This window comes from Pelodiscus sinensis, chromosome 3 (assembly GCF_052426305.1).
Source record: "Pelodiscus sinensis isolate ZL-2025 chromosome 3, ASM5242630v1, whole genome shotgun sequence".
Classification (NCBI taxonomy): Eukaryota; Metazoa; Chordata; order Testudines; family Trionychidae; genus Pelodiscus; species Pelodiscus sinensis.
Genome location: NC_143054.1, coordinates 96,526,746 through 96,547,403, shown reverse-complemented (window position 1 = coordinate 96,547,403; position 20,658 = coordinate 96,526,746). Strand labels below are relative to the sequence as shown.

Here is a 20,658-nt window from a genome sequence, read left to right as displayed (position 1 = left end):
CTGTGTCTAGACTGGCCAGTTTTTCTGGAAAATCAGCCGCTTTTCCAGAAAAACTTGCCAGCTGTCTACACTAGCCGCTTGAATTTCCACAAAAGCACTGACTTCCTACTGTAAGAAATAAGTGCTTCTTGCGGAAATACTACTCTGCTCCCGTTCAGGCAAAAGTCCCTTTTGCGCAAAAGGGCCAGTGTAGACAGCTCAGATTTCTTTTCCGCAAAAAAAGCCCCGATCGCGAAAATGGCGATCGGGACTTTTTTGCGGAAAAGCGCGTCTAGATCGGCACGGATGCTTTTACGCAAAAAGTGCTTTTGCGGAAAAGCGTCCGTGCCAATCTAGATGCTCTGTTCTGAAAATGCTTTTAATGGAAAACTTTTCCGTTAAAAGCATTTCCGGAAAATCATGCCAATCTAGATGCAGCCATATTATTATCTTTTTAGCTCAGTTTTCTCCATCAATATTCGGGAGAAAACAATTAATTAACAATACTGAGAGAACACCTTCTTGCTATAGGAGCCAGTTAAAATTGCCTCCAAAAACAAAGGAAATGCAATAAGATTTAAGGCAACCATATGAATGACAGTATATACTTAGTCCAATGACTCTCTTGTGAAGAATCAATGTAGCTTGCTTTGTGATGTTTTACAGACTCTACACACCTCTCAGTGTTTTACACCCTTTACCAGAGGGATTTCACTTTACAGGGTGATCACTACATTTCCCTTGTGTTTGCTGGTTTTCCCTCAGCCCGCCCCTCATTTTTGAGAGACCAGCATGCAAGTACTTAGTCATTAACTCCAAGCATAAAGCACCACTGACAGGAAATATCTCTTCCTGCATTCCATTCAAATTTGAGGGTTATAGATAAAGAAAACGTTCTCAAAAGGTAAGCCTGGCAGAATCCATCCAACTACAGTGAGGTCAATGGGAGCTTTACAATTGACTTAAAGAGAAAGATGAGACACCAAGGAAATTTAAACAAATAAAAAGGAACAGGTAAAAACAAATGATATACTCTAGCAGAGGAGAAAGGTTTTAATTTATAAAGTAGTTTTTGCTACTTGTTTGCTTATTTCAAAATACGACTGAAAGATATAGTTACAAGAGATATTTTGCAATGATCTATTATTTACTGCTTATTTTAATACATAGTACATGGTGGGACATAATGCAACACTTTGGAATTACTGTACTCTCAATCATGGCAACTTTAATTCTCTTTTTCAGAAAGACTTAAAATTGGAAGAGCTTAGACCAGCCAGTGTCACCACGACCGTTGGTATACAAATGCAAACACTAAACAGATCCAGATAGTTAACCACAAAAGCACAACATGACTTCAGCACTTCTTTCAAACAAAGAAGTACAATATTGTTTTGAAAACATTAATGGCTCTTGCTATAAAACGCCATTCTCTTCTGGAATCCGGATAACTTTGTATGTTGTGCTTTGTTTGCTGACAATTCTTACACTAGGTGGAAACCTCATGGTAATCATTTCAATTGCCTATTTCAAACAGCTTCACTCGCCTACAAATTTTTTGGTTGCTTCCCTGGCATGTGCGGATTTTTGCGTGGGTCTGACTGTGCTGCCCTTCAGCAGTATAAGATCTGTTGAAACATGTTGGTATTTTGGGGACACATTCTGTAGATTCCACAGTTGTTTAGATGCATCTTTTTGTTATTCATCAATATTTCACTTGTGTTTCATCTCTATTGATCGATATGTTGCTGTCACTGATCCTTTGATTTACCCTATCAAGTTCACGGTTCCTGTTTCGGGCATGTTCATAGCTGTTGCCTGGACAATTTCATTTGTATACACTTTTTCTATTGTCTTCTCTGGGGCTAATGATGAAGGGATAGAAGAATTCACAAATACCCTCTCTTGTGTAGGGAGCTGTCAGCTTGTCTTCAACAAAACATGGGTGGTTGTATCCACTGTCCTTTTTATAATACCTTTTTTCACAATGATAGCACTTTACAGTAGGATCTTTGCTGTGGTTAAAAGACAAGCTAGAATGATAGAAACAATGAACAACACCCAGTCATCTGAAAATTACAGTGGCAGAGTTGCTAAAAGAGAGAGGAAAGCTGCTAAAATCCTTGGTATAGCTGTGATAGCTTTCTTGGTATTCTGGACACCTTATTCTATAACTATAATGACTGATGCTTTTTTTAACTTCATAAGTCCACCCCTTGTCTTTGACATTGTGGTTTGGTTTACTTATTCCAACTCTGCCATTAATCCTTTGATTTATTCTCTCTTTTATCCTTGGTTTCGAAAAGCAATGAAAGTGATTGTGGTCTGTAAAATCTTCAGGCTTGACTGTTCAACAATGGATTTATTTCCAAAATGAAATCCTACCCGATTCTGCATAGAGCTACTCACATCGCATTTCACAGTCATTGCCCTTTTCGATAATATCTGGCTGCATATTTCATTTTCTGGATGAAATATTGTCATTTTGATTTTGTACATTTATAATTGTAAAAAACTGGTTTATCACATTACAGAACAATTTATTTACAGATACTGTTAATTTAATACTGGAGATTAATTCCTATTGGAATTAAGAGATTAATTCCTATTGGTGGCTAATGTGATACTGAGAATAGAAATAGGGAATTTAGAATTCAGCAAAGGCAAAAAAAATTAGATTCATAGTGAAATGTATCTCTTTGTTAGAAAGTACTCACAATACTAGGAAACAGTAACTTTTGAACCTATAGTATACAGCAAAATCATTTATCAAATCGGTAACATAAATAGTGATATTTTATACTCATTTTACTTGGAGCTTATGGGGTGTTCAAGTGCTTTTCTTACACTAATGAATTAAAACTCCCAACAATCATCCAGAATGAATATTAGTAATTTCATTTAATGGATGTGAAAATCGAATTCTAAAGGGAGATGGACATTAATCTCTTTTGCAGTCTTTTGAAATTAAGGTCCCAATCCTGCTGGGTTTTTTAAAACTGATTGCAAAACTCCTATTGACTTTTAAAGGGAAGAAGAAGAATCCCTAAGGGTATGTCTACACTACAGCACTAATTAGAACTACTTAATTTGAACTAGGCATTATTCCTCGTAGAATGAGGTTTACCTAGTTCGAATTAAGCGCTCCGCTAGTTCGAATTAAGTTCGAACTAGCAGTTTGCATGTGTAGCGCCTATTAAAGTTAATTCGAACTAACGGCTGTTAGTTCGAATTAACTTTGTAGTATAGACATACCCTAACTGACTTGTCCATATTCACACAGAAAAGCCCAGCATTGTGCCCTAAGCTCAAGACCAGCCTTTTTTTTTTTCAGGGAAGTATTGAGTAGAAATAAATCTCCTCCATGTGCACAAAGATTCCTCAGACAGGGGAGGGTTCTAGTAATAACAGACACTCAAAGAAAATAATATTCTAAAGTGAAATCTAGCTCCCAGTGAAATCAATGGTAAAACTGTCCTTGACTTCAGCTGACCCAAGATTTTTACCCTTGGTGTTTCGAGAGCAAACTGTTCTCTCTATTACTGAATAAATCCAGTCACAACAGTCTTCTGTGTCATAGCGACATTGTAAGGGCTTGTCTATACTTAAAAGCAATTGTGGTTTTAAAGTAATGTATGAATTAAAAACACAATAGCTAGCTAGTCTGTGATGTCAATTTCAGTTAATTTCCCATACAGAAAAACCTTCAGATATTTCATACCGGCAGCAAGAAATCCTGATTTCAAAGACTTGCTATAGAAGCCCTGGAAAGGCCAATTGTGAAGGGAGAATATGTTAACTTGCAATATTGCCATATATTAACAATAACTGTTTACTATTTCATTTGCTACATTGCAGGTGAAGTGGGAGTATGCCATTGACTATCTATAGCAGGAAAGTTAATTGTGTATCACAAGAACTAATTGGAATTTTGTTCTTAAAAACTTCTGTCCAGACTTGGTAGTTGTCAGGGTTCTCTTTAGGACTTTTCTGTCCAAAGTCATATATCCTTCAGCCTTGTGAGCCACTCACAATTCCTTTGTACCCAGTGTGAAGGTCCCAAACCTCACATGTCCGTTTCACAGAATCAGTAGAAATAAATTAGCATCTTGCCATCAGCAAAAATGAGTCTTCTGTTTATATCCAAATCATTAATGGGAGCACGAGACATTATTTTGTAAATGTCCAACCTATCCCTGGCTTTTACCAACTTCATCAATGGCTTGCAGCCTGTGTGAGAAAATGTACTTGACAAGATATATGAATGGGAGGAACACTGACTTTTATATTCACTTGAATAACATTTTATCTTAATATTAATCAAACACTATATAAAATAGAGCCACCATTGGAAGTAGAGTGGCTGTCTGCACGTCCTCCTCCTGGCACAGCCTTTTGAATGGGAATGGCTGGTAGCCCACTTCATCTAGGCAAGCCCCCTGTTCAAGCAGCCAGATGTACCGTAAATTAGCGCATATAACCCGCGGGTTATATACGTTTTTACAAACCCTGCCCCTCCCAAGTATATCCGCGGCATATACACATTTATTTTTATTCACCTGCGTGTGAGTGCGGCTCCCCTTCTGCAGGCCAGCCAGTGTGCCTGCGCTGCGTTCTCTGCTTCCCCACCCGGAGGTCGGGCTCTGCTGTGTCTGCATGGAACCTGGGGGTGAGTGCGGCTCCCCTCCCACAAGCTCATGTTTGGTGGTGGGATGTTTGGCTAAGTCCCCCTCCCCTGCCTCCTAGAAGTCCCCCCTGCCCTCTGGCACAGTTTAAAATACAAGTTAAAGCCCAGTCTTGAATACCCCACGGTCTATACACGTGTGCAAGGTATACAAGACTTTTTTTACTCATTCAGGGAAAACCACGCGTTATACTTATGTGCAGGTTATATGCGCTAATTTACGGTCATCTCTTCACTGATTCCCACCACTGGACCTCACAGAACCCCACTTTTGTGCAATTCCTCAGGTAAATCTTGCAAGATCCAGTGTTTGAAAAGTATGGCATATTTAAGTCATAAATACTGGGGAAGCCCAGAGCTCAGTGAAATAGCTATAAAGCCACAGTGGCAGGATCCACTGGCTATTTCTTTATTACAAAATATTTTGTTGATTTGAACAGCTTTGAATGAACAGAAGTATAAAAAGCAAAACTCAATTTCAGAGAGATAGCTGTGTTAGTCTATTTCAGCAAAAACAATGAGGATTCTCATTATGCCTTAAGGACTAACAAATGTATTTACCCAGATAAATTTGTTAGCCTTTAAGGTGCCACAGGAATCCTCATTGTTTAAGTAAAACCCTGCCACTATTACAGAAACACAATGGATAAGAGAAAAATAAGAGAAACATTTTTTCAAACATAATAGATGTTTTCCTGGCTCTGATAAGTCTGCTGATGCTCGTGGACCAGTAATTTTGTTATTTATAAATTCTCTGATGTCAACCTGTGATTTATGCCAGCTTTTATCTCTGTTTAAGATGCAGTCCGAATAATTACCAAAATTTAAATAACTGATGATTGTTCAAACCTAAATTGATTTTAGACTAAAAATCTGCCTAGGTGCTGGGTTTGCACATCTAAATCCTTGTCTGCAATTTCCCATGAGACACCTTTCTACTCTTCATCTTTTTCATTTCTCCTAAAACCATGTGATTTTTTTTCTTTTTATTGAGGTGAAATAAGATAAAATTGGAAATATAAAATTATAATGATTTTTGTAGCATGATTAGAAAAATTATAAGTCTCACAGAGGATGGGGCTGTAGTGTGCCAGGCACCACAAAGTTAAACTGTAAGTAAAAGACCATGCCTCAGAGATAAGGGTGCGTCTTCACTGCACCATTATTCCTGAAACACAATGTTAGTGTCTACATAGCAACTGTGTTATTTCAAAAGAAAAATGAAATAACAGACTTTTTCAAATGTGTGTAAACCTCATTCCGAGAGGAATAAATGTCTCTTCCAAAATAGCTATTTCTGAAGAGGGCGTGTATGGACATGGCACAGGGAGGTATTTTTGATTAAAAGGGGCCTCCAGGAAATCCCACATGTGCCCTGCTGACTACTCCGTCTACACTCCTCAGGAAGCTATAGTTCCTCTTCCCCTGCAGCTCTTAAAGCTACAGACACATGGGAAAAGGCTTTTGGCAGGAAGCTTGCCCTCACAACCTCCAGGCATATCGCAGCTGCCAGGGAACATTGTCCGGCCACTATGGCAGACAAGTGCCCCCTGTCTGTCCCAGGGAGCACTCAGAGAACTCCCAGGGACCTGCTGGGGCCAGAAGAGGTGTGTGTCATCCTGTTCTGGGGCAGAGATCCTGGCTCTCATCCAGGTGTGGGGCGAAGAGGAGAAACTGCAGGATCTCTGCTCCAGACAGCACAGTGCCGATATCTATGGCCGGATGGCTGAGAGCCTGGCCACAAAAGGCTATATCTGGACCCAGGAGCAGGTCCAGAGTGAAGTAAAAGCTCCGCCAGGCATACACCAGGGCAAGGGGGCACAGCTCATGCTCCAAGGCAGAACTGTACTTCTGCCCCCTATGATGAAGACCTGAACCACATCCTGGGGTGCAGTGCAGCCTCTTCCACACCCTGGTGGTGGATTCAGGGCTTGAGATGCCTGTCATTGCCCACCCGGGAGTCCTAGCCAAGGAGGAAGAGGAAAACGTGGCCAGCATGGTGACAACCATCACCCTGGACCCAGTACACCATGGGTTGGATATGTCCCAGGCATCCTCTGAGGCCAGGGAAGGATCATCAGGTGAGTGGTCTTAGTTTTTTCACACCAAAGGGTGGTGGGTGCTGAAGTGCTATGGTGAGATCATCGCTCAGCCTTCTCGGCCTGGGGATCATGCTACAGTCCATACATGTGGAGGCATGTGCACCACCAGTCTGCCCTACTCACCCCCAGGAGGTAGCACGAGAGTACTGTGGAAGCTGTAGAAACCATTTTCATATTTAGCTAGAAGCCATCTTGTATATCAGAAACCATTTCAGCTTTTCTCTCAAGCACGTAGACCAGAGTGAACTTTCTGTCACCCCGTGAGAAGAGGCCTACAGGATGGGCTATTGGTATGTGTTAATTGGGCTGGTTGGGACAGGAGATGTACTCCCTCGCACCTGTCCGCCATCTTGTTGATAAGGCTTTGTTTTTCCAAATTTAATTGAGGATTTCTGTAATTGGATGCCCTGACGTCAGACTGTTTGGTTAAGGGTATAAAGATACTAGGATTGATTGTATTAGCAGCTTTACTGGGTCTGGCTCTGCTGTGACCACGTTTGGCTCATGCTGTGCTTTATTAATTAATAAAGCTGCTTGTTAGCTGCCTAAACACAGAGGAGCGTGTTTTTGCTTCGACAATTTGGAGGTTCCACCGAGATTCCTAACGCGCCACTTGCCCGTATGGACGGACCGGCACTCCACTTCCAAACCTCTCAGAGCGCTCAAGAGAAGGTAAAGGGGATACCTGTTACGAAATCTCCTGGTTGAGGGCTTGGGATTTGGAGTGACGGCCGGCCATCGGGGTAAGGGGAGCTACGGAATTCAATTTTGTGGAGCGGCTAACATTTTTGTCTGTCTGTGTCTGTCTTTGTCTATTAGGCCTGTCTTATGTGTCACAGTTCCAAAAGGGCACACCGGTGTCTCTAGTGAGGCAGCCATGCGCTGGACCCTCTGTGTTCGGACGCTAAAAGCTGGTGTGGTGCCATTACTCTCTCTCGGCACACGGAACTGTGGGGAAGCTTTGTTGTCTCTCTCTGTTATTTGTGGGCGTAGTACTGACCTCTGAGGCTAACCCCAGGCCATAGTGCCCCATTCCGCCAGGCTGTCTCCAGGCGCCAGGACGTGGTGTTCTGCCGGGCTGGGGCAGGTGCCGGAAACCCCTGCGAGGCAGGTGGACCTTGAGTCCAGTGCTTCGCAACAAAAAGGGGGGGGACCAGTGCGAGCAGGTGAATTCTTGATTCGGTGACTCGCAGAGCGAGCAGGCGGATCCTGATTCAGTGACTCGCAGAGCAAGCAGGCGAATCCTGTTTCGGTGACTTGCAGAATATGGTGTAAGCAGGCGGACTTTGGTTCGGTGTCTTACAGAATTAAGCGCGCGCAGAAAATGGGGGTAGGTCAGTCTACAGGAATTCCAGTGCCTTTATGATAAGTGTTTTCTGGTATAGGATCCTAATGAAGTCTGATATTAAGTGCCGGGTGTCTTAGGGCAGCGTCACTTAATAGAAACCCATGGGAACTAGACAATAAATAAAGATGCAGCTAAATGTGGAAACTATAGGAAAAATGTGAAAAAGGAGAAAAAAATGTGTGTGGAAAATGAGTATGAATGTAATGAGTGAAGAATGAATGCCGTTGCATAGGTCTGAGACTTGAGCTGATCCCAGCTGCACCAGGGCTCTCCCACGAGGGAGCTCTGAACGCAAGGGGGGGGGGGGTCAGCTGAACCTCGAGACTCAGCGGATATGTGAGGGAGTGACGACTCCCCTTATTTCATGAGCTGCTAAGGTCTGACACTCTAGACCCGGCAGACTCTTTCTTTGGAGTGTGTAAAGTTAGTTTAAGTGGGGGTTAGTTTAAACACCCCCCACTCTGCCGAAAGACACCCCTGTGTACTACATAATGGTCCAAGGACCTGTAAGCATTTAACAAATTGGAAAAAAGGAAAAATTAAAGCTATGAGGGATGAAAGTAAAGCTCAGAAAAGCAAAAATCCACCCTGCAGTAAGATAGGTAACTTAAAAGTTGCTGCAGCACCTCTGTGCCAAAATAATGCATAAGAAGTGGAAAAAAAAAATTCTCAGTTTGCACACCTATATCAACCAAGCTTGGGGGGAAAATCTGGCACAACATCACCCCTCTATCCCTCTTTATAACGCATACACAGGTAGAGAGGAAACATGAAAAATAACTGAAAGGAATTAGCTCTTCCCTTTGAAAACACAGGCTCCTGTAACAAACTTGCCCGATCCAAAGCAAAACATAAAGTTTAAAATAAGTTTAACAGTTTAAAGAAAGTGTTCCTCCAAATCCTAAGGGGGAGGAAAAAAAAAAAAAAACCAAACAAACCTGCTTTAAGAAGTGACTTGTTTCTTGCAGCCTCTTTTAATCATCTTAGCAATGAAACAGTCAAGTTAAACATTTAGCTACAGACACTTTGTTAAATCTATTAAAGAGAAAATAAGGAATTCTACTGAAACTAAATTGGTTAACCGCATAAAAGAATAGAATCTATACATTGTAAATTTGTAAAACCTGCACCCTAAGAGTTAAATGTGTCTTCCAAGGAACCTAATTATTGTTTAAAAAAATCCAAGCCCAGAAACTTCACAGTGTTTCTGTTCAAGGCTGAGCTGATAGCACCTTTGGCTTGCTTTCAGATCCAAGGTTGTGTGTGTCTGCAAACTGCCTGTCTGTTCTGGAAGGGGGGGAGCACTGTCCCCCATAAGTAAGTCTGTAACATTGCATGTGATTCTTTTCAGGAAAGAAAAACCTTTTGCTTGCTGGAATAGTAACTAGCAAGCACCTTGTTCTAAGAGTTTCTGTAGCAGTAAATAAAATAAGCCTGGTCTGCAGTACAAGAGAAAAACTGAGGCATGCCACTGATAAGGAAAGCTAGCAGCTCAGAGGTAATTCAAGAGAGTGGAAGGTCACGAGTACCGATGAAGCTCTCTTGTTCTCAGAAAGTTATAGCTCACTCACCCATAGAAGTGGTAAGGAACTTGATGTAACTAGTTCCCCTAGCAGATCTTAGGCAGTATTTTAAGTTATAATGGGCCACCCCGACGGGGGTAGAAATGTTTTCTTTGTCTTTCAGATCATCAAGAAGCGCTAATATCATATGAAAATTAACCGAAGGGAAAAAAAAAAACCATGGTTCTGTGTCATGACATAAGTTTGTGTTCTGTTCAGATTTGTCTTGTGTGTGTCTTGATTGTGATATATGTATTTCAAACGTTGTGTGTACAATATTGTTGTTCTAATGAAAGAATAATTTAAGTCCCTTGAATAATCTTAATATTGTGCTTTATATAAATGGTTCTTGCCTTTATAATTTTAGTAGAGTTTTAGTAGCAGGCTATGCAGTTTGTACTGTCTGGAATGTAGTGGAATCTGCTCCTCTACCTGCTGTTTTTCCCTTCTCTCCTACCATCGCCAGCTCCTACGCCGTCTCTTTCAGAACTGGCCCTCCTGCGAAACCAAGCCCCAGAATCAGAAAAGCAGGAGTGGAGACTGGCAGGGTGCACCTTGCACCCAGACCACTTGTGGTGCAGCTCTGATGGCCACATTGTTGCCCCAGTGGTCTTGCTACCTCACCTTGCCCCCGTGCTCCCTAGATTGTCGCACGTTGGCAAAAGGGGGGGATGGTAGCAATCCTAAAACAAAATTGGTTTGCTCCCAAATTCTCCCAAGCATCCAAAGATTACTGTCTGGCTTGCCCTGTCTGCCAAGCCCACAACATGGGTAAACCTGTAAAGACAGTTCCGGCAACCAGACCTCCGCCTTTAGGACCATTTCTGAATTTACAAATGGACTTTATTCAATTGCTTAAATGTCAATCTTTTAAATAATGTGCTGGTTATTGTTTGCTTGTTTTTGGGATGGGTAGAAGCTTATCCCTGAAGGAAACATAATGACATCACAGTAGCTAAGAAACTTCTAAATTATTACATCCCATCATGGGAAATACACCTTGTGATCTCCAGTGATAAAGGTACCCACTTTACTGGGCAAATTGTTAAAAAAAAAAACTGGAAAATTACTACTGTACCAGACAAGCACTGCACTGTGCACGACACCTAGAGAGCGCACAAACAGTAGAAAGATGAAACAGGATTTTAAAGAACGAACTTGCTAAAATATGTGAAAACTCTTGCTTAACATAGATAGTAGCACTCCAGATTGCCCTAATGAGCATGAGAGCCACTCCTAATCAGAAAACTGGACTCAGTCCACATGAAATTGCATGTGGCCAACCTATGAGACTGTTAAGCAGCCCAGAAATTGACCTGGCTGATGCCACACTTGTTAAAGGAAGCATAGTCAAGAATTGTCAGGAACTTATGAGGTGTGTACAGTCTTATCATTTACAGGTTAAGGACGCCTTCCAGGAGGCCCCAACTGAGCTGTGCCTTAAACTACAACCAAGAAACTGGGTTTGCGTGAAAGTTCACCAGCGGAAGACTGCCCTGGAACCCAGGTGAAAGTGTCCCTACCAAATCCTTCTGACCACCCATACTGCTGTAAAGTGCGAAGGATTGCCCACCTGGATTCACGCATCCCACTGCAAACCCGTCCTGGCCCCTACAGAAGTCGGCCCCAATAAGGAGCACCGCAGACCTGGTACCGGAGACCCAGGTCCAGAAGCAGATGGGAATCACCACAGACCTGGTACCAGAAACCCAGGTCCAGAAGTAGACGAGGATCAGCACAGGCTTGGTACCGGCAATCCAGGCCCAGAAGCAGACGAGCCTGAGAGACCAAGGCTAAGGTACCAGCTAAGAACCTGCCAGCGATAGGTGAAGCAAACTACGAAGTCCTGAAGAACAGCCAGCATGAGGCTGGACAAACAATTCATGTTAAGCTTATGCTTAATCTTATTTTTAATATTTAGTAGTTATAACCTATATGGTTCAAATGTGTTTATGCTTTTAATGAACCAAGTTTCCCAAGAATTTAATTCTACAGGTTGCTGGATATGTGCTCACAGTCCGGTATATTCAGAAGGAGGCATCCCAATGATTCCAGTCCCACTAAACAACACTCAAATAAACGGCACACTGTTTAGTAAACTAAGCCAAATGATACTTGGCAGGATAAAGGGTTTACTAACCCAGGGTATATCCGCCTAGCCTTGACCCCAATTGGAAAGTACTGCTAGACATGTAACGGTTCAGGAGCCAGGGTGAGAAAAAGCCAAACCGAATGGCCCTAGACTATGTCCTAGCTAGTAAGAGCGGGGTTTGTGCCTTAGTAAGAAGAAAATGCTGTGGGTATATTTCTGACACCAGAAAAGAAGTAAAGGAAGATGCCTCAGAAATTAAAAGAACTGTGAAACGCCTAAGGCAGGGGGAAGACTGGACCCTCTGGGATTGGTTGGGAGGCTAGTTTAGACATGTGGGAACTTGGATTTTGCAAAGAGTAGTTTTAGTATTGGCTATTTTCTTTTGTGCTTATTGCTGTTTCTTGTTAATCAAATGCTGTATTTCTTGTATTCTAGAAAACACAAGATAGACCCTTACCAAAGGGAATGTGGAACTCATGATGTTAAAATAGGATGAGCAGAGAAAGGAACAAGAAATGTACATAAATACTTTAATGGAAAATGGAGGTATAAAATGGTTTCAAGGTTAGCCTTTAAAAGGCTAAAAGGGGGGAGTTGTGGAAGCTGTAGAAACCATTTTCATATTTAGCTAGAAGCCATCTTGTATATCAGAAACCATTTCAGCTTTTCTCTCAAGCACGTAGACCAGAGTGAACTTTCTGTCACCCCGTGAGAAGAGGCCTACAGGATGGGCTATTGGTATGTGTTAATTGGGCTGGTTGGGACAGGAGATGTACTCCCTCGCACCTGTCCGCCATCTTGTTGATAAGGCTTTGTTTTTCCAAATTTAATTGAGGATTTCTGTAATTGGATGCCCTGACGTCAGACTGTTTGGTTAAGGGTATAAAGATACTAGGATTGATTGTATTAGCAGCTTTACTGGGTCTGGCTCTGCTGTGACCACGTTTGGCTCATGCTGTGCTTTATTAATTAATAAAGCTGCTTGTTAGCTGCCTAAACACAGAGGAGCGTGTTTTTGCTTCGACAGTACCCTTGGGGCTCCTTCTTACAGGCTCCGAGGAGGGTGGCCACACTTCTCTCCCCAGATGGGGGGCACTTTTGCACTACAAGACACTGCTAGAAGGAGGTTGGGGAGAAGAACACACACACACACAGACTCTGGAGTGCCACACACAGCACATGGGCATGCCTGCACGCTCGCGGCAGCACCTGCTCCTGGAGACAGCTCTGCAACACGCAGGTGTGTGTGCTGCTCAAACCCTCCCACATACCATCTTTCTCTCTCCCCCAGCAGCCAGAGATACAAGATCTCTCCCCTTGGGATGCCATCACTGCCAGAGCCGGCCTGTGGGCAGCACTAATGGAAGCGCAGGCAGCTCGAGTACCCCTTCCCAGCCTTTGGATCTCAGTGCAGCCAGCAAAGTCCCATTCCTGCTTGTCCATGGGGCTAGGACAGGAAGCATGGTCTTCTGTAGACGTCTGGGCTCCTGTAAGAGAAGGCCAATGTCCAAGCCACACGTGGCCTTGCTCCCAGGACATCACTTTTCTCTGACCTGGGAACTGTTTGTCTCAGCTCACAGATGAAGGCAAGTCCTCAGGGGGAGTGTCTCCAGGAATGACTGACCATCTCTCTTTATTGTCCACAGCCAGACCCAGACAGTGGGGTGGGCCACGCTACCCAAACAGCCACCCTACCCCAACGGAGCCGCAGGTGCTGGAGGGCCCAGGAGGACCTGAGGGAGGGAGCACATCTCCATCCTCTGGCACATGCAGGAGATGCTGGCCCAGAAGGTCCGGGATGACATGCAGTGTTGGAGAGAGACGTGGACAGAGCTGCTGCAGCAGGGACAAAACATGTGTGCAACCGTCCAGGATCTCCTGACCTACCCAAAGCCAGCTCCTGTTCCAGCGCCAGTTCCAGTTACTGGTCCTGTTCCCCCTCCCATGCCAACCCCCACCCTCCCCATGCAAGCTCCTGCTCCCCCCTCCATGCGAGCTCCTACTCTGGCCCCCCTTCCTTCTTATCCCCATAGCATCCCCAGGCCCCACACCCCCGAGGTTGCTGAGGTTTCTGCACACAAGGAAGCACCCGAGCCGCACACCACTCTCAGACCCAGCCCTGAGCCTCTCCTCCCCCTCCAAGGTTCTCAGCCCTCCTTCTCTCCCCTCCCCATTTCCAGGTTCTCATCCCACCTTCTCCCCGGTTACTTCTACCCCAAATAAATCACAACACAGTTCTGTTTTTATAAACCAAACAGAGTTATTTTTATTGTGTCTGCAGGGGAAAGGGATGGAGGAGGGAAGGGAGGGCTTGTTGGAGGAAAGGCAGAGAGGGGAAAGGCACAGGACCTAAGTGGGGAGGTCCTGGGGAGGGTGTCACTGGGGTCCTTGTGATAAATTCTTCCTCAGGGACTCCTGGATGCACGTCCCTGCCTGATGGGCCTGGTGGATTGCAGCTGTGTACGGCTACTCAAAGGTCCTTCCCTCCCAGCCAGCCTCATGGAAGGATGGTCTCCCTCTTCCTCTCCACTATGTTGTAGAGCACACAACATGCAGACATCACCTAGGGATGTTCTGCTCCCCCACATCCAGGCGGGTTAGGAGGTACCTGAACCTCACCTTCAGATGCCTAATGGCGCACTCCACCTGCATGCGGGCCCTGCCCAGGTGGGCATTGAAGTGGTCCCTGCTGGGGTCAAAGTAGCCGGTATAAAGCTTCATTAGCCACTGAATTAGGGGGTAGGCTGTATTCCCCATGATGCACAGTGACATCTCGAAGTCTCTGACCCTGATGCTGCACTCAGGGAAGAAAGTGCCTGTCTCCAATTTGTGGAAAAGGCTGGAGTTTCTGAAGACACCAGTGTCATGAGCCTTCCCAGACCAGCTGATGAAGATGTCTGAGAATTGGCTGCGGTGGTCGACCAGGGCCTGCAGCACCATTGAAAAGTATCTCTTCTGGTTCATGTACTGTGATTCCCGGTGGTCAGGGGCCCAGATGAGGATGCAAGTGACATCAATAGCTGCCCTCCCCCCGCTTTCCTTCTGCCCAGAGTTGAGGAAGTCCATGGTGGCAAAGCAGTGATGATGGGGCCCACGTCTCCCAAGTGGATGACCCTGCGCAGCCGGACGGTGTTGATGGCCCTCACTGCTGAAAGGAGACAAACAAACAAAACAAAGAATCAAAGAGTGTTCCAGGACCCGCGGGTGGTTCCCCAGCCCTATCCCCTTCCCTCCCACAAACACTCAGGAACCACCCCCTATGAATCCCGCCTCCCTGCAGGGCTCTGTGAGGGAGAGACTGCAGAACCACCCGAGGACGGGGCTTCCCCACCTTCCCACCCACCCCCAGTCTACTCCCCCCTTTCACGAGGGTTCCCCTGTCAAGTACTCCCCCCCCTTTGTGGGACTGCAGCCCAAGAGCACCATACCTGCATGACAAGGTATGGTGCAGTGTGGACACTCTTTCTTGTGCAAAAGCACTTGTAGTGTGGACGCTCTCTTGTGCAAGAGCTTTCTGTGGAAAATCTCTTCCGCAAAAAGTTCTTCCTCAAGAAGCCTGCAGTGTAGACGTAGCCCTAGAATGGGTGCCACAGTGGCGAGATATGGGTACAGTTCCCTTGAACATTGAGAGGACAGACATGTTCTCAGCTGGTTGTGGCTGTCTGAGCCTGTGCCAGTCCTGTGCCTTTAGCTGCGTTAACTTATGCCAGAGACATAAGCGCTCTTACAGCTTGTTTACACATAAACTGCTACAGGGGCACCTCTGCAGCTTAGTAGCTGTCACACTTCAGAGAAGACACGACCAATGCCAGCAGGAGGGGTTCTTCCATTTGCATAGGTAATCTGCCTTCTCAGGAGGCAGTAGCTAGGTTGACAGGAGAATCTCCTTATCGAACTAGCATTATCCACACTACAGGTGAAGTTGCTTTAAGTGATGTGCTCCTGAGTAGGAATTTTTCACCCCCCTGAGCAATGTAAATATACTGACATAAGCTGCTTGTGTAGGGCCAGTAATAAGAGACTGAACGCCAATAAAGTGTCAACCTGCCTTTTTGAGAAACCTACAAGCCATGGAAAATATAGGTTTGGAATGGAAGTGTTATCTCAACTATCTTTCTCTAGCTACTCAAACTCATTTAGGAAGAGCGAACTGAAACCATATCTGCCATGCACTTCCTTTGCCCACACCAGCACAGAATGGTACCCCTAGCAAATTGCCTCCCAGGCACGTGACCCCTGCAAGGTTCAGAGTTTGCTCTACCAGTTTTACAGAATACCATGTGACAACGGAAATTCTCAAGCCAGATGGGAGTAGGCAAGAGAAGGGAGGAGGCATAATAGCAATCTGGACAGATGTAGCTAAGGTAGTTCTGCATTCTGGCTATTGCAAAACCTAGAAGCCATGGATGCTAGAGGGCAATTTAGGGCTGGCCTAATTGAACTGGGAGCTGCATTGCACCACAGCAGGATGCGACAAGCTGCTGCATCTTTGCTCTAGTCTTAGCTCTGGAGTAAGTTTGGCTTATGTAGAAAAATATCATAAAATATGAAAGAGAAAGAAAGAAAGAAAGAAAGAGAGGGAGAGAGTGTCAGTGTGTGAGAGATCCTACTGCAAGATTGCTGTGGGAGCCAGTGAAAATTGCCTTCACAAAATAAAAGTATCTTATAATGAGACATCAGTCAACCATGTGAATGACAGTAAACACCTGTTTTGTGATGAATCAAAGTAGTTTGCTTAATGATGTTTTTCAGACTCTATACATCTCTCAGTATTTTACACCTTTTACCAGAGGGATTTCACTTTACAGGGTGATCACTAAATTTCCCTGGTGTTTGCTGTTTTTCCCTCAGCCCGCCCCTCATTTTTGAGAGACCAGCATGCAAGTACTTAGTCATTAACTTTGTTAAGACAGCTCTGAGAATGAAGCACCACTGACAGGATGTATTTCTTGTGCCAGTTATTCAAATATGAATCCAGAGTTATATATGAAGAAAAGCTCTTCAAAAGATGAGGCAGGCTGAGTTCATCCAACTACTGTGAGGTCAATGGGAGCTTTGCAATTGACTAAGACAGAAAGATCAGAAACCACGGAAATTTAAACAAATAAAAAGGAACAGGTAAAAACAAATGATATACTCTACCAGAGGAGAAAGATTTTAATTTATAAAGTAGTTTTTTACTACTTGTTTGCTTATTTTAAAACATCACGGAGAGATGTATTCACAACATATTTTGCAATGATCTATAATTTACTGCTTATTTTAATATACGTTTTCAATACATAAATGGACATAATGCAACACTTTGGAATTATTGTTCTCTTACTCATGTCAACTTTAATTCTCTTTTTCAGAAAGACTTAACATTGGAAGAGCTTAGGCCAGCCACTGTCACCACTATCATTGGTACACAAGTGTGAACACTGAACAGATTGGGATAGTTAACCACAAAAGTACAACATGACTTCAGCACTTCTTCCAAACGAAGTACAATACTGCTTTGAGAATATTAATGGCTCTTGCTATAAAACACCATTTTCTTCTGGAATCCGGATAACTTTGTATGTTGTGCTTTGTTTGCTGACAATTCTTACTCTAGTTGGAAACTTCATGGTAATCATTTCAATTGCCTATTTCAAACAGCTTCACTCACCTACAAATTTTTTGGTTGCTTCCTTGGCATGTGCGGATTTTTGTTTGGGTCTGACTGTGCTGCCCTTCAGCAGTGTAAGATCTGTTGAAACATGTTGGTATTTTGGGGACACATTCTGTAGATTCCACAGTTGTTTAGATGCATCTTTTTGTTATTCATCAATATTTCACTTGTGTTTCATCTCTATTGATAGATATGTTGCTGTCACTGATCCTTTGATTTACCCTATCAAGTTCACAGTACCTGTTTCAGGCATGTTTATAGCTGTTGCCTGGACAATTTCATTTGTATACACTTTTTCTATTGTCTTCTCTGGGGCTAATGATGTAGGGATAGAAGAATTTACAAATGCCCTCTCTTGTGTAGGGAGCTGTCAGCTTGTCTACAATAAAACATGGGTGGTTGTATCTGCTGTCCTTTTTATAATACCTTTTTTCACAATGATAGCACTTTACAGTAGGATCTTTGCTGTGGTTAAAAGACAAGCTAGAGTGATAGAAACAATGAACAACACCCAGTCATCTGAAAATTACAGTGACAGAGTTGCTAAAAGAGAGAGGAAAGCTGCTAAAATACTTGGTATAGCTGTGATAGCTTTCTTGGTATTGTGGACACCTTATTCTATAACTGTAATGACTGATGCTTTTTTTAACTTCATAATTCCACCCCTTGTCTTTGACATTGTGGTTTGGTTTACTTATTCCAACTCTGCCATTAATCCTTTGATTTACTCTCTCTTTTATCCTTGGTTTCGAAAAGCAATTAAAGTAATTGTGAGCTGTAAAATCCTCTGGCTTGACTGTTCAACAATGAATTTATTTCCAGAGTAAAAACCTGTCCAGTCCTGAATAGATCTACTCTCATCATATTTCATAGTCATCACCCTTTTTTTTATAATATCCGGGTGCATATTTCCTTGATTTTATATTGTGTATCATTGTGAGAACAGGTTTATCACATGATAACAGGACAATTTATTTATACATGCTGATAATTGAATACTAAATTATGCTATGAAACAATACCAGAACAATGTCTGTTGGTGGTAATTGAGTGACTGAGAAGATAAAATGGCTATTCAGAGTTCAACAAAAACAAAAAACAAAAAAAATAGTACTGAGTAGGAAACCGTAACTTTTAAACCTAGAATATACAGCATCAGTATTTACTAAATTGGTAACATAAATATTGACATTTTATACTCATATATTAATGTGCTTTTCTTATACTAATGAAATAAACTGTTCAACAATCATATGGAATTAATATTATTACTTTCATTTAATGCATATCAAATATCAAATTTAATGAAAATCAAATTCCAAAGGGAGATGAATCTTTAACTCTTTCAGAATTTTTTAAAATTAAGGACAAACTTATGCTATTTTTTAATACTGGTTGCAAAACCCCCATTGATTTTTAATGGGAGCAAGAAGAATCCCTAACTGACTTGCCCATATTCACACAGGAAATGCCCAGCATTGTGCCCTAAGCACAAAACCAGCCTTTTTTTCAGGGAAGTATTGAGTAGAAATAAGTCTCGTCCATGTGCACAAGGATTCCTCAGACAGGGAAATGTTCTAGTAATATCAAATACTCAAAGAAAATAATTTTCTAAGGTGAAATCCAGCTCCCAGTGAAGTCAATGGTAAAATTGTCCTTGACTTCAACTGACCCAAGATTTTACCCAAGTGTTTCGAGAGCAAACTGTTCTCTCTATTACTGAATAAATCCAGTCACAACACAGTCTTCTGTGTCATAGCGACATTCTAAGGGCTTGTCTTTACTTAAAAGCAATTGTGGTTTTAAAGTAATGTATGAATAAAAAACACAGTAGCTAGCTATTCTGCAATATCAATTCCAGTTAATTTCCCATGCAGAAAAACCTTCAGATATTTCTTACCAGCAGCAAGGAATCCTGATTTCAAATACTTGCTACAGAAGCCCTGAACAGGCCAGTTATGAAGGGAAAAAATTTGCTAGCGTGCCATATTGCCTTATATTAACAAGAACTGTTTACTATTTCATTTGCTACATTGCAGGTGAAGTGGGAGTATGCCATTGACTTTCTATAGCAGGAAAGTTAATTGTGTATCACAAGAACTAATTGGAATTTTGTTCATAAGAACTTCTGTTCAGACTTGGCAGTTGTCAGGGTTTCCTTTACGATTTCTATGTCCTAAGTCATATATCCTTCAGCCTTGTGAGCCACTCACAATTCCTTTGTACCCAGCGTGGAGTTCCCAAAACCCCGATGCCCGTGACGCACAATCCGTAGAAATATATTAACATCTTGCCATCAGCAAAAATGAGCCTTCTGCTTATATCCAAATCCTTAATGAGAGCACGAGATATTATTTTGTAAATGTGCAACTGATCCCTGGCTTTTACCAACTTCATCAATGGCTTGCAGCCTGTGTGAGAAAATGTACTTGACAAGATATATGAATGGGGTGAAGACTGACTTTTAGTATTCAGTGGAATAACGTTTTATCTTTATATTAATCAAACACCCTATAAAATAGAGCCACCATTGGAAGTAGAGTGGCTGTCTGCACGTCCTCCTCCTGGCACAGCCTTTTGAATGGGATACGCAGTAAGGATGTTAAAGACTAGTCAACTATCCGATAAGCATTTGCTTATTGGATAGTCTTTTGACTTGTTGATATCTCCCCTGCACCTTGCTGCCTCTCTGAGATAAAGGCAGCAAAGGAAGGGGAAAGGGGTACTTCAAAGAGGCAACACTGCACACTTTGAAACCCAAGGTGGCCGCTGCACAGCAGATTTGTGGATCAGATCAGCTGACCCCGGGTTCCCCGCGACATTTCCTCAGAATCCAGGTCAGCTAGATTCACGAGGAGTAACGGTAGTTCGAACTAGGAAGCCTAGTTCGAACTACCTAGTTCGTGCCCCGTGTAGCCGCACTGCATGGGGTTCGAACCAGCGGGGTTTTAAAAATGGCGGCTCCCCGCTTATGCAAATGAAGCCCGGGAAATTCAAATCCCGGGCTTCATTTGCAAGTGCGGTATGCCTACATTACCCTCCTAGTTCGAACTAGGAGGCTAGTGTAGACATACCCATGGTGCCTTAATGACTAACTATGGGTATGTCTACACTACAGCACTAATTTGAACTAACTTAATTTGAATTAGTTAATTCGAACTAAGCTAATTCGAACTAGTGCATCTAGACCTAAAAACTAGTTCGAATTAGTATTTTGCTAATTCGAACTAGGATG

At 43.0% G+C, this 20,658-nt stretch overlaps 2 protein-coding genes across 2 annotated transcripts; both read left to right on the top strand.

Moving 5' to 3' along the window:
• The first annotated feature begins 1,232 nt into the window (after nucleotides 1–1,232).
• Nucleotides 1,233–3,977, top strand: LOC102444506 (trace amine-associated receptor 7a-like). Its single transcript, XM_075924192.2, has one exon. It carries the CDS (start codon nucleotides 1,331–1,333, stop codon nucleotides 2,354–2,356), a length of 1,026 nt encoding a protein of 341 aa, XP_075780307.2. The 5' UTR covers nucleotides 1,233–1,330; the 3' UTR covers nucleotides 2,357–3,977.
• Nucleotides 3,978–17,202: 13,225 nt separating this feature from the next.
• Nucleotides 17,203–18,250, top strand: LOC102451623 (trace amine-associated receptor 7a-like). Its single transcript, XM_075923165.2, has one exon. It carries the CDS (start codon nucleotides 17,228–17,230, stop codon nucleotides 18,248–18,250), a length of 1,023 nt encoding a protein of 340 aa, XP_075779280.2. The 5' UTR covers nucleotides 17,203–17,227.
• Nucleotides 18,251–20,658: the final 2,408 nt, after the last annotated feature.